General features: G+C 40.5%; 2 protein-coding genes across 3 annotated transcripts in view; one reads left to right on the forward strand and one right to left on the reverse strand.

Annotated features, from left to right (window-relative positions):
- Positions 1–3610: 3610 nt before the first annotated feature.
- Positions 3611–25136, reverse strand: SERINC3 (serine incorporator 3). The gene is made up of 10 exons (XM_079126935.1): positions 24977–25136; positions 18825–18986; positions 18077–18270; positions 16859–16938; positions 15829–15966; positions 12574–12743; positions 11229–11319; positions 10321–10501; positions 6955–7182; positions 3611–6361 (listed from the first exon to the last, which is right to left on the reverse strand). Exons 1-10 carry the CDS (start codon positions 25013–25015, stop codon positions 6223–6225), a joined length of 1422 nt encoding a protein of 473 aa, XP_078983061.1. The 5' UTR covers positions 25016–25136; the 3' UTR covers positions 3611–6222.
- A 126-nt stretch (positions 25137–25262) lies between these two features.
- PKIG (cAMP-dependent protein kinase inhibitor gamma) overlaps positions 25263–26807 on the forward strand; it is a 90503-nt gene continuing 88958 nt past the window's right edge. The window contains exon 1 of one of the 2 annotated variants that reach the window (XM_079126953.1): positions 25263–25392. The gene's annotated coding sequence lies outside the window, so the exon portion shown is untranslated. The remainder of the gene's footprint in view (positions 25393–26807) is intronic. The other variant, XM_079126949.1, reaches the window with a different exon arrangement.

A 26807-nucleotide genomic window follows, 5' to 3' on the forward strand; every position in this document is an offset into this window, starting at 1 on the left:
TGGGGAGAAACGGATGAAATCTATGGAAACAGTCAAAAATGCAACCCTGGTCTCTCGTGCTGGCTTTCCTGCTTCTGGCTGCAAAGGTGGATGTGGATCTCTCCCCTTCATCCTGATGTCAAAAGCAGTCACCGCTCTTGGTTTCTGAGCACTTCCTGTTATAAGACACTGCTTCTGCAGGAGGAGCTGGGGTGGTAAGAGGCATTTCCCCTGAATTCGAGACTTACCAAGTGGGCAGTGTCTGTAATGCTATTTTCAGATCAATCATGGGATTTTTCTTTCATTTGGGCAGCCAAAGCTGTAGTACTGTTGTGGCATTATTACAATACCTCATTTTAAAGTGGTCAGCTTTTCAGGCTTTCCTTTGAAACCTCCTTTTGTTTAGGAGGGAAACGTTAGCTGATGTGTGGCCTTCCTGCAGCCATGACACCATGGAGCTGCTCAGGAAGGCTGCCAACCTGCTAGCAGCCCTCAGCACCAGCAGCTGTTAGTTTTGAAAATCTAAATTCCTTTCTGCTCTCCTGACTCAGAAATGGTTTGCTTGAAATGCAAGAAAGAAACACCAAATATCCCTTCTTAACAGGAACTTTCTTCACAGGAAGGTCCAATGTGACTTATGGATGGTGGTGATTGTGATGCATTTATTGGTTTTCAGTTTAGCTGGTTTTCAAGAGAACTCTCACTGGGCATCCTGTTGAGTCAGGTAGGAAGTGGCAGGCTCTTGTGGATAAGCCTCTGGTATCACTTTGGGAGCTGGGTTAATGTCCAGGTTTGGGGCATCATTTCAGCCACTGGTCACATTCCTTGCTCCAAACTGAAATTCAGTTTGGCTTTGAGTGTGGAGACACATGATGGTGGCTTCATCTGTTTCAGTGTTTGTTTTGACCAAAAGTTTATTTTTCTAGTGCATTTTTCTAAGTCAAAGTGGTGAAAATATGTAATTTTAGTATGCATGACTGGGTCTTAATAAAAATCCTGTAAGGATGAGAGTGCGTAGAGTTCTTTTATGACGATGATGGTTTGGATAGATTCTGAGGTTTACTACTCACAGACATGGCCAGAGCCTCCCTCCAGGCGAGGAGGGAGGGGCACTGTGGCACATGTCGAGCTGGCTGCCCTCAAAGACCAGGTATGCCTAGACTGCACCATGTACAAAGGAGAGAGGGCGTAGTGACACAGTGGTAGTGGCAATAGGTCAATGTTTCAGTCTTTGAGGCCCCAAGAGGCTTCTCAGGATTGGCCTTGAATCTTTCAATGGTAGCCAATAACTCCTGAAGGTGCCTGTGGCCACGTGTCAAGTACACACAACACACTGTCTCATTTAATCTTCAGATACCCTTAATGAAGTAGTAGTATTGCCTTTATGGGGAAAAGGAGGCACAGAAAAGTTAAGCAGCTTGCCCAAGGACACAGCTGGTAAAACAGTAAAGATGGGATTCTAGGCCCGGTCGTTAGCCCCAAGCCCTGCATCAGGACTTCACAGTAGGAGCCAGGTGGCACATCACTCAAATCTTGTCTAAATAACCCACCCGAGATGGTAGGAATCTTTTATAAAAACTATCAGAAATTGCCTTCTTTGCTGGAAACATATAATGCAGCAGTTCTTAATCTCAGATCTGAGTGGTAACTGAGATTTTTATCCCAGAAGCTCCTCCAAGTGAGGCCAGACTCCTCAAGGGGTAACACTGTGGCTTGACCAACTCTGGATCCAGACATGCTGTTTCTCTCCCTGCCTCCTGTTATTTATCTAGGGGCAAATACTCTGTCCCAGAGCAGGCAGCAGCTGGGTTCCCACAATAGGTCTGACATGTTGGTGAGTGAGTTAAGAAACATTCCAACACAGGATACAGGGTCACTGTTGGCTTCTGATGACACACCAGGCAGGTACTCTTGCTGTAGTGCAACCAGCCTTTCCTGAGGAAACAGGAACTTGATGCTCAGTCTATTTCTTATTCTGGACAATGGGAGCTAAGATGTCCAGTCCTCTTACCTCAGAGTAGTGCTATGAAGATCAGTGGAGGCACCTTTCCATGTTCTAAGCACTTCCTCAATGCCCACCTGTTGGGCACTCCCACAATCAAAGACAGCACAGGTTTCATGTTACTGTGTTTAAAGCTGCTGGCAAGTAAAGCTAGGCGCCGTGCACAAGCCTGTAATCCCAGTGACTTGGGAGGCTGAGGCATGTGGATCACAATTTCAAAGGCAGCCTCAGCAACTTCCAAGGCCCTGTCTCAAAAAATTAAAAGGACTGGGGATGTGGCTCAGTGGTAGAGGGCATGCTCAGCATGCAGACGGCCTGGGGTTTGGTCCCCAAACCAAATAATAATAAAGCTAGAGAGTCAGAAGATCAGTCAAGGTATCACTTTTCTTGGGGGAAGTTTTAAACAAGTGTTTGTGCTCTTACCTGATTAGGTGCCAGCCACTAGCAATAGTGACCTAGTAAAACAGTGACTGCCTTCGGGTGGTCACTGACTTTCCTGTAAATGATGGGTAGTTTCATGAGCCAGCTGACTCCCCTCCGGGTCTCCAAGCAGTCTCGAGTATATCCTTCTGGACCCAGAGACAAGGGTGTTTGAGAAAAGAACCCGGAAGTCAAGCCCTGGGTTTGTCTACCTGCTTCACCTCTTCCTAGACAACAACACTGGGCAAGTCACTGACTTCTTCTCAAGCCTCAGTTTGACCTAAGGGCAGGGGTGTGGGGATTACACAGTATCTGCTCACGGCCTGGCATGTGTAGCTGTTTATAAGGCATTTATTATTATTCTTCACCTGAGGAAAGAAGTAGTGGGTGGCTTGAGTCACCCAGCAAGCTGGCTGATCTGAGTGCCTGGGTAACAGGATAGGTAGACCAACACAGCAGGAATACAGACGACCAGCAACTCCCCTTAAGAAGCATAAGCCTGGGACCTGCTATCAATTTCCAGAAGTCAAATGCACACCATCATCTAAATACTCGCTTTAGCTCAACATGTAAAAAGAAAAATACAGTCAAGCAAAGACTTAGGATGGACAGAAAGGATATCCTGCTCTAAATTAGACCCAAGTTATGGTTTGGTCCAGAATATCAAAACCTATTCTTATAACTAGGTCCTTGGCCATTCTTTGGCAGTTATCTTTGGCTATCAAGAGAAGGTTTTATTCCCCACCGAATATAAGGGCAACCTAAAAAGTAAACCAATACCTAAAAGCTCTCTCCCAGCTCTAATGAGGTCAAAATGGCAGCCACTGCTTTTGCCTTTAATGAAAACCTAGAACATGCTACTGACTGCAAAGCCAGGGCCTTGACCTGCAGTCGTAGGGGGCTGTCCGACTGTTTGTAGTGATGAAACACCAATTGACTCATCTGGAATGAGATGAAGCCGTGAGATCTGATGATTCATAACACCGCCCTGCTTTGAAGCACAACTTTGGCTTACTCAAAATGTTGGTATTTTGTGGCATGTGTCACTCAGTGTTCACGTGTCCAGCTCACTCAAGTCTCAGGTGAATGACTGAGTTTCCTATTCATGGGAAGACTCCATTCATTCTTAGGGTAAGACCAAAAAAAGGAGGGACACTATCCCCAATCTTTAAAGAGAATTTGTTACTTCAAATTAATATCCAACTATCATCATGAGAAATAAATAAATAAAAACTTTTATTGGACTTTGTTACAGTATTTTACAGCTTAGTATTGCTTTTATATTGAATTACATAAGGCGGAAGAGGGGGCACTGTAGTGGTTTTGAAGTTCAGGACCTACAGAATTCTTACTCTGGCTCCTCTGCTATTAAAGGGAATCTGCTCTACACTGGCAAGACCAAGGGCCAAACCCATCCCCCTGCAAATCCTTTGTCACTTTATTTCTACACAAAAGCCTGACACGTGCCGCTGGTTTGAAGGACAGTGGTTCCAACAATGTTTCAAGCTCTGCTTCCTATCAGCACCTCTATGTCCATCTAGTTAATTTTGTAAGAGTACCTCAAATGCAGCTCCATCAGATTCTGAACATCTGTGACCCATACTTTAACCCATACTGAGATTAGGAGTACCTATCAAGTGTGCTGTAAGTGTGTTAAGCATTCTTCAAACCATCTAAGTACATCAGGACACAGGCACTAGGTACTAGGCTGAAGCTCAGAGAGGTAAAGTCATTTGCCCAAGTCATAAAACATGGTATGTACTCAGTAAATACTGGCTGATCAGCTTTGCAGCTAAAAAACAGAAAACTTGCCAAGCATGGTGGCCCAGGCCTGTGATCCCAGCAACGCAGGAGGTTGAGGCAAGAGGACCACAAGTGGGAGGCCAGATTGGGTGATTTAGACCCTGTCTTAAAATAAAAAACACTGGGGTATAGCTCCATGGTAGCACACCCCTGGGTTCAATCCCCAATATGGGGTGTGGGGTACAAACCTAAAAGCTTACTCCCAAGACTTCACCCATTCTCAGGGGACAACCTCTGTCCTTTTATACCTGTATTTCCTGCTGCTTCCAATCTAAGTGCAGCACCATCCACCAGATGATTCAACCAGAAGCACTTAGAATCTACCCTTCCCCATATCTAATTAATAGCCAATGTTAAAATTCTAATTACCAAGTAGCCCTCACTGTCATTTTCTCCCCATGTCTCCTTCTACTTATTTACTTCTAATCTCATATGAACTGCTTCTGGTGTCCTCTCTCTAAATCCATCCTCTCTCTATCAGCCCAAGTGACCAAAGACACAGTTCGCTCACATTGCTCTGAAGATGCTCTCTGCTGCCCTTAACATCAGGAGTTCTAACTCTCATGGGGGTTTATACAGCACTTCAGAATTCATCCCCATGTACTATGCCTCTCAGTTCCGACTTTACTGGACGCTTTTTCCCATCTCCCTGCTTTTAACTGTAGTCTGCCTATCCTCAGCAATGTCATTACGCTGCCCCTGTCTCTCTAGCTGACCCCTACCAGCATTCTCCAGGAAGTCCACTGTGACACCCTCTACCCCAGGTACCTCCTCCTGGTTCTCTGCAATCCTCAAATCACAGCACTAATTCACATCAGAACCACCCATCGGCTCATTTTCTAACGCCTCTACACTGTCCAAGATGGAACAGCCTGTGTCTGTCATATTTAAATTTGTGTCCTAGAACCTATAGGGCCTGCTGTGGAAAGACACTCAGTAAATCTTGTTAGAAATGTTTTATCCTACCTCCTTGTATGCTGCCTCTCTGGAATATAGTTCTTCACAGTGCCTTAACTATTCCTCATCTACCAAAGTCTTACCCAGAGAAGATCATCAGGATAATTTCTGAATGAGTTCAAGACTCAGCTCACTAGCCAGATCATAAGTTCCAGAAAGAACAGGGACATCCTGACTTGATGATAAATAAACCTGTGACTGTCCAAAAAATAATGCATGGCTGTTAACCCAAAAAGCTGTTAAAAAAAAGGCCTTAAAAGTTTAATGTCTTTCTATTGTAATCAAATACCTTTATAGTGCAAATATATAATGTACATGCATTTTACTTTTACATACTCATGACAAGATCATTACATAGACATTACAATGTTTTCTCAAACGAATCTTCATTTTAATAAAACCTACAAAGCATTTATTGAAATTAACATATCTGGCAAAGCCACAGACTTGTATCAAGCAGCATTAATGCTGTAGTATTAAAAAAGTAAATAAACTCAAGATGTAGAAGCAGCAGCCTCATCAGCAACCACGCTTCTGGAGAAGGACCCACATACATAATCCCTGCCCAAGAACTATGATGCTACACACCTCCAAAGAGTTTATGCACTAAACAATGTGCTAGTTTCACACAATAAAGACCTTCATGGAGGGTAATGTCATATAAATGCATTTTTTTCTTTTTAAGGAGAATACAATAGAAATATATTAATGATAGCCTCAAATATCCAATATTCTTCTATCTTATATTTTAAATCAAAGTTGTAGAACCCTACAGGTCTTTATAAAGAACTCTCTTCACAGCACAGCTGTAGTTTTCTTTAAAACGCAAAAATGTTCTCTTGTGCTATATCCTTACAAATAAACATAATATACATAAAAATGAAAAGTTCAGATTCTGCATCAAGCATTTTCAATCTTGCTTTTTGATAAAAACCTGAATACAGTCAAATTTGCAAAGCGTTCACTTAATAGTTTAGTTGAAGCAAACTTAAAAGGAATATGGGTTTTCAGCAAAGGTGAGACCTTTAGGAACTTCAGCCGTGTCCTTGGCACTCAGAAGTTCAGCTGAAGTCCCGATTGGTGAAGATGAGTGGAGCCACTAGGGTCCAGACATAAAGGATGAGGCACACCCAGCTGGAGCAGATCTTGACCCACACAGCAGGCCACTTGCTGGTCACACTCTGGAACTTGGCATCAGGGCTAAGAAAACAGAGTCAGATAAAGGAACCTGGCACCACATCCTGCAGCCCCCCAGTTCAGGCACGAAATTCCCCTGTGAAACCTGGCTGGCACTAGCACCCCAAGTGGATTTCTAGTGGGAAGCTGAGGAAGCTATTTTTAGTTGTTATGAGTAAATAACTCATTCTCTCAAACCACCTTTTTCCTCTAATCAGCATGAAAGACCCCAGTTATTCTCTGGATAAAGTGCTCCAGGACCACTTGGCTGTTCTAATTATTGGTAAAAGTCTAGGTTAAAATGACCTCCCTGAAACTTTCTGATCAAAGAATATTTTGATGAGGCCATCTCTAGATACAGAGAAAACTAATCAACAAAGATGGGTCAGGCTTCTTTAAAATACCATGATTTTTCTCTCTCAAATAGATCAAGTCTAGAAAAGCTCCCAAATATTTGCACTGCAAAGAATTTCAAACGGGTTTTAAATGCTAGAGGAGAGAGCACTGAGCACAGCTCATTTCAAGAGTAAAAGAAGGGGTTCTATGGCCAGGACAATAAAGACATCACAGGCAGTCTGAGGGCTAAGTGGTCTTCCACCTTTTTGTCTATGCCTCACCTGTACCAGCTGGTCAGTGTCATCATGATGTATAAGGAAGCCAAGCAGAGCATCAAATGGAAAAACGAGTAGCTGTACTGCACTCCCTCTTTCTCATTGTCCACAGCCCTCCGAGGCTGTCCATCTTCTTCATCGCTGGCTCCACTGGCCGTTGTATCACCAAGGATTACGCTGTCACTCCCCGAGAGGGTCAGCTTGTTTACTTGGCTGTTGCTGGAAGTGCGAATACTGAAAAGTAAGGAAGACAAATCAGAAAGGGGTCATGAACTGAACTGCTGCCTTTGGGCTGCAGACATCAAGGTTATTGTTGCTGCTCCAACTGCAGAGACATGGCTCTGCTTAAAATCCTGAACTGCTAACTGTCATCACAGGGTTGACCATACTTGCCCAGTTACTACCCCATGGCTCAGCTCTCAAAGCACACTGTGTTCCCATTACTTCACAAGGGCCTCTTCTATGCCTGGAATGCACCACCCACCAACCTCTTCCCAGCTACTTACTCATCCTTCACTTCTCTGACTCCATGCCATGTCCTCTGGAAAGCCTTCCCTGACATCACCCTCACTAGCCTGGGTTGGAGGCTTCTTCCCACCTCCCGATGCTCCCAAGGCACCCTTCTGCCCAGCACTTGTCATCCCTGCCTTGCCTGCTACGCACAGAATTCCTTAACAAGATGCAGAGTCATCTATGTGTTCCCAGCACTGCAGATGCTCACTATGAGCAGGAGTTAAATGACTGAATTAAAAAATACACATGAATGAAGGACAAAAACTAAAAGATCATTTTGACAGAAAAAGCATCTGACAAAACCCAGTGACCTTTCAAGATAGAAAGTATGAATACACAACTTTCTCCAACCGATAAAATGCATCAATGAAAAACACAGAGCTAACACCATACTTAATGGTGAAAGACTAAAAGCTTCCTCCTAAGATCAGAATCAAGTTAGCCAGAGTAACAAGGCAAGAGAAAGGAAGAAAAGAAGTAAAACTAATACTATTAGCAGATGACTTGATCTTGTATGTAGCCAATCCTATGGAATGCATCAAACCCTTAGAACCAATAAATGAGCTCAGCACAACAGCTGAATACAAGATCAATACACAAAAAATCAACTATATTTCCATACTTGCAAAATGAGCAACCCCAAAATTAAACTGCATCTACAACACAATCAAACCAAATAAAATGCTTAGAAATTTACAAAATATGTTTAAGATCTGTACACTAGTAACTCTAATCCACTGAGAGAAATTAAAGACCTAAATAAGTGATTAACTAAAAAAGACATAAATATTTCACATTCATAGACTGAAAACCTTAATACTGTTAAAATAACAATATTTCTCCCAAACTGATCTACAGATCCAATGCAAACCCTATCAAAATCTAAACTACCTTTTCTTTCTGGTACTAGGAACTGAACCCAGGGGCACTTCATCACTGAGCTACTTCCCAAGCTCTTCTTATGTTTTATTTTAGGACAGGCTGGTCTCACACTTATGACCCTTCTTCCTCAGGCTCCAGAGTAGCTGGGATTACAGGTATGCACTATCTTGCCTGGCTCCAACTATCTATTTTTACAGAAACCGACAAGTTCATCCTAAAATTCACATAAAAATGCAAATGACCCAAAATAGACAAAACGATCTTAAAAAAGAAAAAAATTAGAGAATTCCAGTTTCCCAATTTCAAAAGTTACTGCAAAGCTACAGTAATCAAAACAGTATGGTACTGGCATAAGGTAAAACATTCAAACCAATGAAATTAAACTACAGTCCAGAAATAAACTATTACATTTATGCTCAACTGATTTTGGATAAGGATGCCAAGACAATTCAACGGAGAAAAGAAGAGTGTCTTCAACAAATGGCCTGGGACAACTGAATAATCACAAGGGGAAGAACAGGAACCCTTACCTCAAGCCACATATAAGACCAAAAGGCAACCTAATTAAAAATAAGTAAAAGCCTTAAATAGACAATTAAAGAAGTTGTATCAATAAGCATATGAATAAGCTATCTATCATCATTAGAGAAATACAAATCAAAATCACAATGAAATGCCACTTCACTTTCTCTAGTACAGTTACAATAAAAGAAGTAGACAATTACAGTGTAATGACTAGCATATGGTCAAACTGGAAATTTTGTTAGGGGGACTATAACATGATGCAGCCACTACATGGAAAACACTTTGGCAGTTCCTTAAAAAGTTAAGCAGTTACCAATAACCCAGAAATTCCACTCTTAACTATAAAACATATATCCACACAAAACACTTGTACACAAACATTAACAGCTGCATTTTTCACAACAGTCCCACAAGGGAAACAACCCAAAAGCCCACCAACTGATTAACAAACAAAATGTGGAATAGCCACCCAATGGATACAGTATTTCCTATAAAAGAAAGAAGTACTAATACATGCTACAACACAGATCAACCTCAAAACTATTCAGCAAAAGATGTCAGAACATACATTACTACATATAGTCATGTGCTACATAATGATGTTTCAGTTGACCATGGATGGGGCTCAACATGACAGTGGTCCTATAAGATCACAGAGCCCAATGACATTGGTGCCATCTCAGTTTATATAATAAGCACACACTATGGGACGCACATTGCTCACACAATGAAATCACCTAACGATGCCATTTCTGAGAGTATCTTTGTACATGAAACCTATGTATTTTACGTGTGTGTGTGTGTGTGTGCACATACATGTATAAACGTAAAAGAAAGTATGACTTACGACTATATATGGAATGTCTGAATAGGCAGATCTATAGACACAGAAGTAGATTAGTGATTGCCAGAGGCTGGAATGAGGGAAACTGGGAGTGACTGCTAATGGGCACAGGTTTTTTGTAGGAATGAAAACGCTTTCCTTTTGTGTTGTTGCTTTGTTGTGGTGCCAGGGATCAAATCCAGGACCTCTGCATGTCAGAGAAGCATTCTGCCACTGACTTACACCCCTAGCCCCAAATTTTTTTTTTCTGAAAAGATAACCCATCCAATTTTGAAAGCCACTATTTTTATCCTCCTCTCTGTTAAGACTGGGAGGAATTATTAGATGAGATGATATTCTGAACTTTAATATACACAGCTAGAGTGGGGGATGTAACTCAGCGGTAGAGTGCTTGCCTGTCGTTCTCAAGACTGCGTTCAATCCTCAGCACTGCCAAATAGAAAGAAAGAAATACATAAGGCTGGGTAACAGAGGCAGGTAAAGAACTTCTCATTAAAGAGAGCTAAGTTTTTTTTTTAACTCTTCAAAATGGTTTTGAAAGCAAAATAAATTCTTCATTCTATTATTATCTTTCATGAGAACCTTAAACTAACCACTTTTCAACTTACCTGGAATACAAAAGACAGAAAACAAAAACTGCAAGCCCTAGAAGATTTTCTGCATCCAGAAAGTGTCCCTTCTTTGATGGTGGAGCAGAGGTAGGGACTATAGCAGTGGAATTTGCAGGAGTCACGGTTGGTGAAGCGATGTGCGTAATGATGCTCAGCAGGGTGGGGTTGCAGGAACGATCTGAAAATGGGACATTTTTTATTATCCTTAGTTACAGCACATCTTGTTCCAAGAAAGGACAAGAGAGGTTGCCTATATATCATTCAGTGGTGATGTGAAACATGGGAATACTATACCCACATGGAAAGCCAGCAGTCAGTAATGTGTTTATGCTGAAACCAGTGACTTAGTTGCAGAAAAAAAAAAAACAAACTACAGTTATCTGTCAAATTTGTAAACGTCAAGCATGATTTTCCTGGTTTTATAGTTTAACCGACAGTTCTTTTTAGTTCTTTAGTACCAAGGCTTTATGTATACAAGCTTATCTTTAGCTTTAATATAGTTACTTAATACAAATTAAGTTATCATAGGCGGGGCAGGGGAGGGTCTGCAATAATAGTTTACCTTTATAGAGTCCATAGAATGACCTATTGAGAAACAATCCTGTAATAGCTGCAAAAGGGGATTTTCTTATATCTGTTTCTGCCACAGCCTGTGACACCAAAGTAAAATAACTCTACAAAGGACCAAAACAAGGTCACCCTTGTAAAGAGCTTTTACTAGTGTCAAGAGCTCTAAATAGCTCTTACACATGGGGAATAAAACATAGAAGGTACATATCTGTAAACCTACAGTGAACATTGTGCATTTACATGTCTTTAAAATTTTGTTGTCTGTTTCACATTTTGTGCCCATCAGAAGTACTTTCCTATTTTCATCAAATAAATGTGTGACTGACATTCCTTACCAGGTTCATTTGTCATAGCTGACCACGTGAGGTACAGGGTGTAGAGCGTGATGATAGAGGACTGCAGGAGGCCAGACCGAGGCTGATGTTCCTAGGGAATAAAAAGGAAAACAATGCCATAGGGATTGCAAGGTCTCACTTTATAAAAGCCAGTGTGCCTCTCTGAGATTCACTGAATTATTAGTAGCTGAGAACCTACTGATTCTGCTTGACTGCTCAAAGTGGACAAGTAACCTGTCAGTCTGAGCTTGCTTGCAAAAGAAATTTAAGTAAGACAAAGCATGTACTGATTCTCAAGGCATTCCTTGATCCTGAAAATTCCTGTACATCACGTAAAGGCTTTGATTTTCTAGTCTCTTGGTATAATAGGAAGAATCTCAGTGCAGCTGTCACTGACCAGTGAGGTAACCCATCACTTCTTTGAGACTTCAGTTTTCTCAATTTTTTTTTTTTTTTTTTTTTCCCAGCAGTATTGGGGATTGAACCTGGGGACCCACTGAGCTGTATCCCAAGCCTTTTTTAAATTTTGAGACAGGGTCTCATTAAGTTGCCCAGGCTGGCCTCAAACTTGTGATCTTCCACCTTAACCTCCAAGTCACAGTTTTCTCACTTTTAAAAAGAGAAGTGAAAACTAAATGTTCTTTTCATATCTAAAACCCCACTGATTTTTTTTTTTTTTTAATCAGTGCTTTGGGTGCTGGGGAAGGAACCCAGGGATCTGTGCATGGTAGGCACAGTGTTTATAGTGTTTAAAAAATGAAACTCAAGAGCATGAATTTTGTTTTTAAATACTAAAGTCAACTATTTTTTCTAGTTTAATCCCCCTAAAATATGTTAGCTAATAACTCATAAGAATCATTCCCATGACTTACACAGTTTTAGAACTATAAATGTTCAAGTTACTCAGCTTTTTTAAAAAAATGATAGGGAAATTAATAAAGACAGATGCACTCAATAATATAACATATGCTTATTAAGTTTTAACTATGAAGAATGTATCATAATATGGAAAAATATTTAAAAGTGTAAACTTAGACATAGGTTCACTAAAAGATTACCAAGGTTCTGAGCTTAGGGTTAATTAAAAACCTTTCACAGGGCTAGGCATAGTGGCTCATGCCTGTAATCCCAGCAGCTTGGGAGGCTGATTCAGAAGGATTGCAAGTTTGAGGACAGCCTCAACAACTGAGTGAGACTCTGTCTCAAAATAAAAAATAAAAAAAGGGATGCAGATGTTGCTCAGTGGTTAAGCCCCACTGGTACCATCCCTGGTACCAAAAGAAAAAAAGGAAAAACAAAACAAAAAAAAACTTTCACAAGAGGAAGATGCAGAAAACAACCATACCTGAATTCTGGGGTGGATCGATACAATGGAAACTATAACGCAGAGAATCAGATTAATACTGATGAAGAACTTGTTTTCTGTGCAGCCATCTGGTTTAGTGTAGTATGTGTAGAACAATGCAACAATGATGATTGACATGACATAAAAGACGGTTGTAACAGAGAGTAAAGCTGGAAAAAGAGAAACAAATATGAATATTCACAATTCTAACAAAACTACAATGAAGACCATTTTTTTGTATATTATATAAAAATGAAGAGATATTAAAATCACTCTTACAGTAGTCAATAATTTAAAACAAAATTTCAGGAGCCCCATGGTTAGTTTTGGATTGTGTTGGCTCAATGTTAATTTCTAAAACCCAAGAAGCAACTGAATTCACTTCCTGGATTACCTAATTTGGTTTCACTGGCTGGGTGACCAGGTATTTGATCATCCCAGCTGGAGTAAACTGCTAACTGCCTGCTAAACAATGAGTACCAGAAGCTTTACAAAGCAACTTAGATGATTCCTGGGCCCTCAAAATGGCACAGTTCACAGCAAGCAACATGCCAGGATGTGAGGGGTAAACAAAACAGGCATCTTTTTATGACAATTTTTCCTCTGTGGCTACTGGCTACCTAAAACTGTTTCCCATCACAAACAATGAGCCCACCTCCCTAAGCTGGGAAAGTGGACCACTGGCTATTTCCAAATAGCTACAGAAATGCTTCTTTCCATTCACATGGATAATCAAAAATCAATTACATAATTCTGAAATCAGGAAATAAAGAGATTTTACAATATACCAAGTAAACTTGTGTTCAATTTGAAGCCCGGACTTACTTGGGAAAATTAGTTTCTAGTTATCTGAATGGATTTCACATGTTTAAAATTAAACTTTCTTCCTTAGATCACTGGCACTGTTCTTAATATATTTCCATCAGAAGAGACATAATTTCTCTACACTGAGCTACACTTAAGGTAGGTACAATCTTCAACTCATTAAGTTCTTCGAGCATTATGTAATCCAAAATGAATTATATAAAAATTGTTTAATTAAAAAAAACTACAGCTGGGTGTGGTGGCATACACCTGTAATCACAGCTACATGGAAGCCTGGGACAGGAAGGACTTCAAGTTTGAGGTCAATCTGAGCAACTTAGAGAGACCCTGCCTCAAAATAAAAAATATCAATGGCTGAGTAGAGGAGCTTGCCTCTACATGCATGAGGGCCCGAATTCAATCCCCAGTACTGTCCCTTTCTCCCAAAAGAAGGAATTATAGAAAACAGAACAGATAAAAAATAAAATAAAATTTTATGAGAAAGTAGAAGAGTTCACGCATTCCCAGCCCAAAATGATGAATGATAAAGACAATTTTTAAAATCTTTTTCTATAAGAAATGGTACTTCAAACATTTCAAGTGACTAAAAATAGGATAAATAAATTCTGGTATATCCTGTCATGGAATACCAAGAAATTATATGAATATTATACCACTTAGCTACTTAATAAATACTACATATCTATACTCAATGGAACAGAAAAAATATTCACCATATAGTAAGTGAAAAGGACAAATCTTGGAACAATATGTAGCATGTATAATCCTGTTTATATTTAAACACAAAAATGTATCTTGCATAAATACATAAATGTTAGATAATAGTGGCTACATCTAGAATAGAAAATGGGTTTCAGACAAGCAGGGAATTGCATGTGTTGTTCTTTATAAGTATCTTTTTCTCTTTCTTTTGCAGTGTTGGGGATTGAACCCAGGGCATGTCCATGAGGTATGCAAGCAGGGTACTCTACCATTAAGCTATATCCCTACCCTTGCTCTTCAATCAATTTCTATCACATGTGTTTATGGTGAATATAGTATTACTTTCCTTTATATATATATGCACACACACACACACACATGTATGTATTTATGTATGTGTGTGAATGTTTATTTCTAAAAGAAGTCAAATAAATAAAATGAAAAAACTGGGCAATTTGTATTTGCACTAAAAGCATTTAAAATACTCATGCAGCTGGGCGTTGTGGTACACACCTGTAATCCTAGCAGCTTGAAAGGCTGAGGCAGGAGGATCATGAGTTCAAAGTCAGACTCAGCAAAAGTGAGGCCCTAAGCAATTCAGTGAGACGCTGTTTCTAAATAAAGTACAAAATAGGGCTGGGGATGTGGCCCAGTGGTCAAATGCCCCTCAGTTCAATCCCTGGTACCCCCCCTCAAAAAAAAAAACACTCATGAACTCTGATCTTTCTCCTTCTGGAAATCTAGCCCAAGGAAACAAAAATATAATCAAACATACTAGGTATTTACTTCTGTACCATAAGCCAAACGAAGTTCACAAGCTAGTTCCAAGTTCAAAAAAGCCAAACTATAAAACACTCACATGCATGATATATTAAAAAACTAAACAAAACCATGTTACACATATTTTAATGATTTCATACACAAAAGATACATATGTGCGTGTAGAAAAAAGACTATCAGAAAACAAACTGATATGTTCATAGTGAACCATTATTATCGGATAGTTGGGATTAGGGGAAATTTGTGTTCTCTTTTGGCGCTGGCAACTGAACCCAGGACCTTATACATGCTAAGCACATACTCAACCTCTGAGCTATACCCCGACACTTTGAGATTTTTTCTTTTGTGACTCTCTGTTTTCCAAGTTCTTGACATAGCATCTACTATTTATAATGGGGGAAGGAACTGGGAATGAGAAGTTTCAACTGTTATTTTTTTAAAATGAAATAAGACCTAATAAGCAGAAGGCTACAAAGCCCCTCCTCATTATTAAATGGGCTCTAAATTCTATTTGCAACTAGAAATGTTAAGTGTCCTTTTCCCACCAGAAAGCTTTCCTAAGAGGCTTGGGGTCACAGTGAATAAAGTAGTCACCCCTATCTGCCTGAGGTATATGGGCAACTGTCCCAAATGTAGAACCCACCTGATTTCCCTGTCCATGAAAACAAGTTTACCAAAAGCAGAAGTATGCCACTAAATATTTTCCTTATCTAAACACAGGTAGTCACATTACAAATCTCAAAAAAAAATTAATTGGGAGAATCCAGTGGTTTAAAATATCTTTGCTATTCCCTTCCTGGGTTTCACAACTGACTCAACTGGAAAATTTTAGTTTTTTTTAAAAGGCAGCTCTATATTGGGAGTTTATACATTTAATCACTGGAGATTTTATTGTACAGTCTGTTTAATGTAGCAGCAGGGATCTCAGAGGTGAATTTAGACACTTACCAGCATACCAGACCCTTGGGTTTCCTTCTTCCATACGACTCACCCATAATTCATTCCAAGAGTGAGCCAGGTCTACCAAGAGGACCAGCTGGATGAGGATGAACAAAGCAGCCCCCACCATGCCAACAACAAACCAGGCTACAAACCAAAAGAATGGAGTTATTCTTTCCCACAGGAGGAACATTTCAGAATCACTATTTGACATCCTGAACTGATTTCAAGTAGAGGTAGTTAAGATGTTCTGCCCCAGCAGTACAGCAAGACTACTACAATTCCAAACTCAAACAGCATTCTCTGAGCATCGTCCCACTTGGTTTTAGACCTTTTAAAACTTGTTTTAGCTTGTGCCAAGGGAGCCAGGGGCCTGACACACCAATTAGTTCTATAAGCCTTTTTCTTAACTTTTTGGGGTGGGAGCTCTCAACAGAAATCCTCAAATGAGGGGAGTGGAGGGAGGCAAGAATGGAGGATGATTGTATGAATGAAGAATGAAGGGTAGATTATAGAAAGGAAAAAGAGGGGTGGGGGAAGAAAAAATAACAGAATGAGACAAACATCATTACCCTATGTACATGTATAATTACATAAATGTTGTGACTCTACTTCATGTACAACCAGAGAAATAACAGTTGTACCCCATTTGTGTACAATGAATCAAAATAAATAAATTAAAAAAAAAAAAGAAATCCTCAAATGTCACTTGATGTCATGTTAAGGAAGCAAGTTAAAAAGGAGATAGTGTAATATAAGAGTTACAAGCCCTCACGTTGACAAGCTCTCTGATTAACTTTGTTTTGCCAAGTGAGATGATAAGCTATCAAAATATAAGCAAAAGATTAGCAATATGTTTCTCAAAAAGCTGAGAAACGGGCTAAATGCCTCCTGGCTTTAATCAATCACTGTTGTAATATTAGTACATCATCTCAGTTAATGGCCACTTCTGCAAAATCATTAAGGAAAGTGTAGCTCTAAGTCAATCACCTGTAGAAACTGTACATATCGGAACTAACCCCTCAGCAGTGAGCCATACCTGAGGTGAAATAGCCCCCAGGGATGTAGAAAGATCCAACCATGATACCAACAATGGCAGCGATTTTGAAGAACCAAAACCTATTAAAATATAAAAACGCATTTATGAAACGCTAATTTGAGTCTTTACACTGAGAGAAATAAATTTCTAAATGCAAAAATAAAGCCTTAATAGCATACCAATATGAATGACTGGCTTATTCATTTGATATAAGGCTACTTCATTCAATATTTCATATAAAGGATATCAACAGCACAGAAAGTAATTCATTCACATTTATTACAAGAAAAACATGAAAATGTAAGTCTACTTTTAGCACTTAAAGGTAAGGACTTTTCTAGAATTGTAAGTTCTAATAGGGTTAGCTACAAGAGAGCCATTAACGACTAGGTTTGTCAGAAAAACTACTACCAAATCTCCCACTTATTACACAGCACATAAAAACCTTGCCCACAATCACACAGATCATTACTGGCAAAGCCAGGATCAAACCTGACTTTCCGTGCATCACCTTTAATAACTGCCTTGCATGGCAGAAGAGAAAAACATTAGGTTGGACAGACCTGAGCTTCAATCCTAGCTCCAACCCTCAATGGCTGAAAGATCTCAGGTAATATATATTTAACCTCTCTGAAATTCAGTTACTGCACCTTTAAAAGGGAAGATTACAAGAGTTTATAAAACTCTTTTCAGTCTTCAAATGAGACATATATATATAAAAGGGAAATTGGCCATTAGGAGTAGGAAGCAATAAAATATGTAAATCAGCAGTCCATATACACTCATTTTATCTTTTTTGTACACTACTTAAATGTATCAAGTACATGTTTACTTTAAACAACAGAAAGAAAAATGTATATGGATGAGGTGCATAGCATAGTGTCTGACCTGTTTTAAAAGGTGTTCAATAGGGCTAAGGATGTGGCTCAGTGGTAGAGCGCTTGCCTAATATGTGAGAAAACCTGGTTTCAATCCCTAGCACTGGAAGAAAAAAAAAAAAAACAAGAGGGCAATAAGACAACTCCCTATTCCCTCCATATTATCGGGCTCCAAATGAAAGTGACATTAACAATTTCACGTGCGTAACAGTATAAGAAATCAAAAATACATCTGGCCCACCGATTTACATATTCCACTGCTTTCATCAGAATGGGAGCATTAACTGCTGAAGGAGAGGAAGGGCTACCCCATAAAATAACAACAAACACTCTTACATACCCATTGTGTACCGCTGCTCTGGGATCCTTACTTGTTTTCACTTTCAACATGAGCAAAAAGAAGACAAAGAAAAAGACGGCCAAGGCAAAGTTGATCCGATACACAGCTTTATAACCAACCAGCACATCACAATCTTTATCTGCCTTTATATCAGCCACCTTGATTTTAAATCCCCCTTCGCAGAATCCAGGAATCTGAGGGAAAAAACACACTTCAGAGTTATAGGAATATCCACATTAATCAGAGGAATCTATCTCACCATAGGAAAACCTAGATTGATAAAACTGACCACTTCAGCAACTGCAAGGCTGGCTGTGGGATTTTGTCTTTTATTTCCCACTGACCAACAACTGGTATGAACAAGAGTATAAACAACTTGCACTCAAAATACAAAAGTACCCTCTTCTTTGCTAATGAGGTTATCTCGATTTTCCCATGAGATTTTCCAACTACCAAAGACTCCTTCCAAAGGAGGACTAGTCTTGCTTAAAGTTTAAATCTACAAGAAAAAAAAAAAAAAAAAGTCTTAGGATTTCTTTTAAATTTCTTTGGGTTGTGAAACTAGAGCATGAATCAGCTCATTCTGACTACCTTTATTTCTGAAAAAGGACTAATGTCCCAACTATGTCTTGGCTACACCCCAAAATAATTTAAAAACAAAATTAAAATTATAATGATCCTGACTGTAACAGTAAAAACAATTAAAAGAAATAATCAGCATCTTAAGGGTACTGTTATTCCCACTTACCTTCTTCAGTTGAGTTTCCATCCCTTCTGTCAGCATGATACAGGACACAGCAGTTCCCAGGAGGAGAATAAAAGCATAGATGAGTCGAGTCACAGTGGAATTCTTAGTGTTGGGGCAGCAACTGCACAACAAGCATGATGCACCACTGCAGAGGCAGGGGACCTGTGGCAAGAACAGCAGAGGCAATCTGAGAGCTTCTTCAGTGCTTTGGGGTCAGTGTTACCTCTGCCACTCTACTTCAGCAAGTTACATGATCTAATTCTATTTCTCCATCTGTACAATGGACATAATTCTCAGTACTGAAAAAATAACAACAGTCTTTGAGTTCCACTCAAGAGAAACCAAGAAGTTCCTCAAAGAGTTAAATATGCATGGTGATACATGCCTATAATTCCAGCGACTGGGGAGCTGAGGTCAGAGGATCACAAATTCAAGGTCAGGCTGGAAAACTTAGACACTGTCTCAAAATAAAATAGTCTGGGGCTGAGCTCAGCAGTAGAGTGCTTCCCTAGCACGCACAAGGTCCCGAGTTCAATCCCCAGTACCGGGGGGAAAAAAGTCAAAACATGGAATTTACCATCTGATCCAGTTATTCTACACCTAAGTATAAACACTCAAAGAAAATGAACTACTTATTCGTAGGAAAAGATAAATGTTCACAGGAGCACTATTCACAATCACCAAAAGTAGAAACTACCTAAATATTCATTAATTGCTAAGTAAATGAGGTATAAGTAAAATGTGGCAAACCCATGCAATGGATTATTGAGGTGTTTAAAGGAATAAAGTACTCATGCATGGTACAACATGGGTAAACCTCACAAACATCATACTAGAAAAAGAAGCCAGACACAAAGGGTCACATACTGTATCATTCCCAAAGGATATGGAAAATAACATCCCTCAAGAAAAGAGAAATGACAGTCCCCAGGGAGAAAAGGAGGACAGCATGATCCCGGAGGGGAGGAGGGGAAGGTCAACACTAGGCCCTGGGCTATGGGCTTTCATACTTTCCAGAGGACTAGTTTCTGGAGAGAGAAGGTAAACAAGTGGGCTCTGGGCTCAGGATTTTTAATCCCAAAAACAATGAGTTTCAAGCTTCTACAATTGTTTCCCTGAGTTAGAATGACTTTTGACCTTTATAGCTATTTTCCTGAGTTAAATTCTTAACCTGCACAGCTTGTTTCCTGACTGCCCAGCTGGCACATCCCAAGTCTCTAATGATTAAGTCACACTAAACATTCTGCTATGGTTAACTCATTAAGTTCTATAAAAAAGCAGACTCCTCTTGTCATTAGTCACCATTTTCTCCCCTGAAAATGTGCCATGTGCCATTCCACCACCGCCTAATAAAGACAGCGTGCTTGTAAGCACAAGGCCCTGAGTTCGATCCCCAGCACCCAAAAAAAAAAAAAAAAAAAAAAAAAAGACAGCTTGCTGATCCATGAGGTCTGCTCCCAATTTTAGTTATTATTGCTTACAATTTCATTTATATGAAATATTCAGAAACACAGACTAGGAGTTGAGGAAAAGGGGAACAGGGAGTGATGAAGATGTTCTGGAATTAGATGTGGTGATACAATACTAAAACTACTAAATGCCACTGGATGATACACATTAAGATAGTTAATATTAGCCAGGCATGGTGGTGCACACCTGTACCCTCAGTGACTGCAGAGACTGAGGCAAGAGGATCACAAGTTTGAGGTGAGTCTCAAAACTTAGTTAAGACCCTCGGCAACTTAGCAAGATCTGGTCTCAAAATGATAAGCTTTGGGGATGTAGTTCAGTGGTAAAGCATCTCTGGAATTCAATCTCCAGTACCAAAAGATAAATAAGTAAGAGTTAATATTATGCTATATGAATTTACTTCCTTGTTTTTTTTTTGGTACCAGGGATTGAACTCTGGGGCACTTGACCACTGAGCCACATCTGCAGCCCTATTTTGTATTTTATTTAGAGACAGGGTCTCACTGAGTTTCTTAGGGCCTCACTATGCTGCTTTGAACTCGTGATCCTCCTGCCTCAGTCTCCCGAGCCGCTGGGATTACAAGTGTGTGCCACTGCACCCAGCCAATAATCTTGAGTTTTTACAGATGATACCTTGTGTGGAATTCACCAGGATTTTGTATGGTTTGGGGTAAGCTGCTAAACTTAAAAGCCTAGTTTTCTCATCTGTAGCAAGAACATAATACCACCTACCTGAACGGGGTTACTGTGTGAAAAAATACAATGGATGATGTCCAGAATATAAAGCACCTAATGTAATACCTGATACAGAAGGGACTCAATCATGGTAGTCATTATTATTTGTAATTTCAATAACAAGCGGGAAATAGATCAAGCCAGTTTCAGGCTCCACACCAAAATGAAGTCTGTATCTGGTAATGGAAATAGGGACATTTTGACCAGCAAGATGGTCCCAATAACTGGAGGAAGAAGGGAGAAGGCTGAGGCAGGAGGATCTCAAGTTCAAGGCCAGCCTGGGCAACTCAGGTAGACCGTTCCTCAAATGTTAAAAAGGGCTGGAAGCGTAAGTGCAGTGGGAGAGCACTTGGTTAGTATGTATGAGGTCCTGGGTTCAACCCCAAGTGCTGTGAATAAATAAATAAAACAGGCAAAAATAGGCACTAATTCTTCAGGCTTATTTTATCTGTACTCATACGCTGTCTCCCTTTAACTTCTTTTTGCCAGATAAATTCAAATGATTTCATAGTAATCACATACTGCCTGTAACAGGTTGAACTGTGTTCTCCCTAAATTCTTATGATGAATTACTAATTCCCAGTATTTCAGATTGTGAACCAATATGGAAACAGGGTCACTGCAGATGTAGTAAGTTAAGATAAGGCTATTTTGGTGTATACTGGGCACAAAATCCAATATGACTAGTGTCAGTCATAAAAAGGAGAAATGTGGACAGATTTGCAACACAGGATTGCGATGTGAAGATGAAGACAGAGCTCAACAAGCCAAAGAATGTCAGAGACCACCAGCAAACCCAACAAAGATATGGCATGGAAAAGATTCTCAAAAACTCAGAAGGAACCAACCCTGCTGACAAACCTTAACCCATTCTGTCCCATCGTCCCAGATGTGGAAGACCTCCAAAAACTTAAAGTGAACAACAAATATACTGCTTATGGTAACTGAAATATTTGACTATTATTTTAGCAGAACTGAAAACATGAGACCTAATGAGTTAATTTCAGACTTCCAGCCTCCAAGAATTGAGACAATAAATTGCTTTTGTTCAAGTCACCCAAAGTCCTTTGTTACAGTCCTAGCAAATACACCCATTTATTCACCTTTGACTATCATAAGAATGTCGATACCTTGAGAGAGAGACAGCACCTTCAGTGTTCTATCTCCAAATGCAAAACAAATCCTATCCTGTTATGTCAGATGTTGAAGGACAACTCTACTTTTTCAGTTCTTGGGGCCCCAAACCCAGTCATCCTGGATGTTTTTGCTTTTTCCAAAATCCTCAACTAATATGTCAGTGCCTCAGCACCATCTTCAAGGTATAACCAGGATCTGACCTCGTTCACAGGATCCTTAGCCCTCATGTTGGTCCAAGCCACAAATATGCTCCCTCTCACTGCTGCAGGGACCCAGTGTGGCCCCGAAGTGGTATAAAGATTACTTTAAGCTGAAGACATTGGATAGTCAATAAATGCAGAGGAAAAAGCCCTTCAAAACTTCCCTTGACTGACTAAATGCAGCAACTCCAGGGAAATAAAGCTGAAATGAAGCCATAAATTCTTGTTCCAGGGGAGTTTTAAGAAAGACCTCTCACATCTGTAAACAAGCATTATCACAAATCTTATCTCCCATTTACCCTCCTAAAACCTTTGTTTTTCTGGGGTGGGTGGAGGGCTGACAACTATTTGTTCTTCCTACAGAAGCCTCTTTCTGTCTCCTATTAAGTCAGGGATATAAGCCCCTTTGAATTACTTATCACCAAATATTCCCATATGTATGTCTGGTACATATTATGAACTCTTTTTAGGAAACCAAAAGACAAATGGGATGCAGTGGTACACACTGTGAACCCAGCTATTTGGGAGACTGAGACAGGAAAACTGCCAAGTTTTGAGACTGACCGCCGCGATTTAGTGAAACTCTCTCAAAATAAAAAATAAAAAGATCTGGGAATGTAGCCAAGCGGGGAGCACCCCTGGGTTCAATCCCTAGCAACATAATGAATAAATAAATAAGACCCTGTGTCAAAACACAAATTTTAAGAAAGGGCTGAGATGTTTCTCTGAGGTAGAGTACTTCTGGGTTCAATCTCCAGTCCTGTGGGAAAAAACATTAAACATCTATACTTTTTTCCTTCCTGCCAATCTGTCTTTTGTGAGTTTACCTGGAAGGTCTCCATCAACTAAACCAAAAGGGTGGAGGGAGTTTTTCCTTACCCATACAGTTTTATCTTTACTTTGCCACTATCTATTCCCCACACAGCAACCAGAACCAATCTTGTTAAAACACACGTGAGATCATGTCACTCCTCTTTTCAAACTCTGCAATGGCTTCCCCATTAAGAGTAAAAGCCAAAGTCCTTAAAAGTTTCTAAGACTGGGCTGGGAATGTAGTATTGTGGTACAGTCAGCATATCCTTAGTATGTCCAAGGTCCTGGGTTTGAACCCAGGACCAAAAGAGATAAAACAGAATGTCTATAAGACCACATAATGGGTATCTATGGGACTTGCATTACTTTTTTTTTCCCCTCTTGCTGGGAATGGAACCTAGCATGGAATCTCCGACATGCTAAGACAAGCACTCTTCTACTGAGCTAATTCCTGCCCTCACTGCTGTCTTTCTTATTTCATTTCCTACTATTCTTCTAACTCCCTCCACTCTCTGGTATACTGAACTCGATGTTCCTACTGAATAAAAGGATTGATAAAACACAAAAGCCATTTCTAGATAGAAATGCTTGGATAGCATCAATTAAAATCTTAGTTTTAAATCATACCCAAATGTTTTTCAGGTTATCAAGAAGGGAAAGACATTTTGTTTCAAAATACCAATCAATTCACTCCTCAACTATGAACATCCCTGTGTATACATTTTAAAAATCTACTTTGTAAATAGATTTACTCCATGAGTGACTGTAAAAATCAACTGGTGAAGTTTATGTAATAGAAGATAAAAAGAAAAATTGTACAGAAGAGGTAAAGTTAAGAGTTACTTCATAAAACTTGGGGTGCATTAGACTATAATTGTAAAGTGTATTTCTTTAGGTCAAGATAAAAAAAAAAAAAAAAAAACCGCCACTTTTCAAGAAACTCCTAAATGGTTTCTTTTTCATGTAAGATCAACAACCTTAAAGGATGGAAAATATATTCTGTCCCTAAGAAACGGTAGTGGAATGTGCTGAGGTTGAACCCTTGGTCAGTTACATCAGTTGGGGAATTAAGAAACAACTAGGAGATGATTCAAGGAACCATGCTCCTCTGCAAATATAAAGGCATTCAACAGTCCCGAAGACCCTAACGTTTTCTTTTAAAAGTGTTTACCGTTTCTGTAAACTCATTTGGTCACTTTGTCCTCACAACAGTTCTCGATGTGAGGAACAACAGTGTTTATCCTCACAGATAAATGACCTTTTGTGGTCCCAAAATGTTTTGCCACTGCTTCCAGTTTCGATAAGCCGCGGGCGGTTGTTCCCTTGCACCAGGACCGCAGGTAGGCTTTGGTTAAAATCCCAATTCTGCCACATACTCCGTAGCTTTGGCAAATCCCATGGTCTTGAATAAAAACATGATTCAAACCGCCCCAAATTAAAGGACGCCACTTCAAGAAGGGCTTCCAACGGAACGCGCGGGCGGCGGCGGCGGGGCTCTCGGGCCGCGGTACGACTCCGGGGCCGAAGGAACCCGGCGCCGCGAGGGTTCGCGGGGCGGGGCAATCGGAATTGTAAACAATGGCAGTTAGGCCTCCTGCGTTCCTCGGTGAGCGCCGAAGGCGAGCCCAGCATCCCGAGGCCCACCTGGCGGCAGCGCGGACTGGGGCCCAGACCCCGAGCCCTCCGCGGCCCCGGGCCTCGCCCCTTCTCCCGCTGGCCCGGGGGAGCGGGACTGACTACCTATTGCCATTCCCCGAATACCACAGGTCTGGCGAGGACACAGGAGCCCGCACTCACCCAGCTGGCGAGGGAGAAGACGCCCAGCACAGCCCCCATGGTGACGCTCTGATGGAAGTGGCCGGTCCGGATGGAGGTGCTTGCTCGATGGTAACCGCCAGCTGAGGCGTCGCCCCAGAAACGCGACGGTACCTCGGGCCGGAAGTACGGCTCACCCCCTCCCAAGACGCTCGGTTTGCGTCATTGCGTGGTCCCGCCCACTACCCACCAAAGTAGCTGCCCTAGAGGGCGCCTGTGATTGGTGGGAGATTAGGGGAGGCGGGGCTAAATCAGCCTCGGGCAGCACGAGCTGCTTAAGCCGCATTCCGAAGCCTATTGGATTGCTGGGATCCTGATCTGAAGATCTGGAGCGGCGGGAAGGGCACAGATGTGCACAAAAAGACACACTGTCTATCCTCATAGAATTTGTGACCTAGGTAAGAGGAGACTGACAATGAACATAAATGCACCAAGCCACAGTGTGATGAATATTATGAAGAAATAGTAAGGGAATATTTTTTCAATAAAAGAATATTCAGGAGCTGGGGAGGTGTAGCTTAGTGGCAGAGAGCTCTGGGTTAGATACACAGCATTGGGAAGAAATACATAATTATATGTAATATATATTTATATAAATTGTATGTGTATTTCTGTATATAATTATATGTATAATTAAATATATATTTAAGTGCCCCTTTGTAATGGGAAGATAGTTGGGAAGTAGTCGTGAAAGTCTTTTCTAAGGAATTTATATTTAATGTGTGAACAGAAGGATGGATATCGTTCATTATGTCAAAGGACGATTCTGGGTTCAATTCCCAGTACTGAAAAAAAACTAACTTCATTATTTTTTTGGTGGTCATAAACTAATGAAGAGTGAAGACAGAGGGCAGAAGTTGGAGCGGTCGGAAAACATAAGCCTTCTTGTAGGTTCTGAGGTTATCGTTAGTGTTTTTTTCTGGAAGGGCTAAGTGTAGTTAATGAAACTACAAGTTACCAATCCTGGTAAACAGTGAAAACTGCAAGCTTTGTAGGATTTCAGAGGTTCAGTCAGTAGTCAGGTAGGCCCAAGATGAAGCAGAACATCATGGCAGATGGGCATGGTGCAGGAAAGCAGCTCAGGACATGGCAACAAGGAATCATCACAGGTCTGATAAATGAACATCCTTCAAGCAAATGGAGATTCCACCCTTCTAGGAACTAAACAACCTACAAAGCAAGTAGAGATACCGCCTGCACAGCTGCATCTCCTTGGGTACCAAATGGAGATTCCTCTTGGTGGCAACTTCCTTGCCACTTAAGGAAGCTCTGTGTGCTGTAGTAGGTCCCCAGCTTTCACCTATATTTTCCCTTTTTGACCCCAAGGCTGCTGCAACACTCAAAGCCCTTAAATCTATCTTCCAGATGTAACCTACCAGAATCAATTGTTCTTTTTCCTGCTTCACCTTCAACTTCTCCACCTGCTTTTTTTCTGGGGGGATGAGTGGCCAAACCACATCATTAGGGACCCCAGAGTTCAACTTCTGTCTGGAACCCCATTAACAATTCCACCGGTATCTGATGAGGGCAAATACATCAATAAGCAGTATGTTACTAGGCTGTGCATGATTAATTGCTAGGGGCAATTATAACAGGTTCTTAGAAGCCACTTTTGCTTTACAGTACTGACTCTTCAGTTGGGCCTGCAATGCCCAATGTAACTAAAAGCAGGATAAAGCTTGGCATCTCTACCTTCATTTTGTATCTTCCTGCCTTTTTACCTTAAACTTTGGGTCAGATTCCTGCTCTGCTCTGCATGTAGACATGTTAACCACTTAAGGAGTGTCTATCTAAAAACTGGTATTCCTAGATT

Source organism: Sciurus vulgaris, assembly GCF_902686455.1.
Source record: "Sciurus vulgaris genome assembly, chromosome: 2".
NCBI lineage: Eukaryota > Metazoa > Chordata > Mammalia > Rodentia > Sciuridae > Sciurus > Sciurus vulgaris.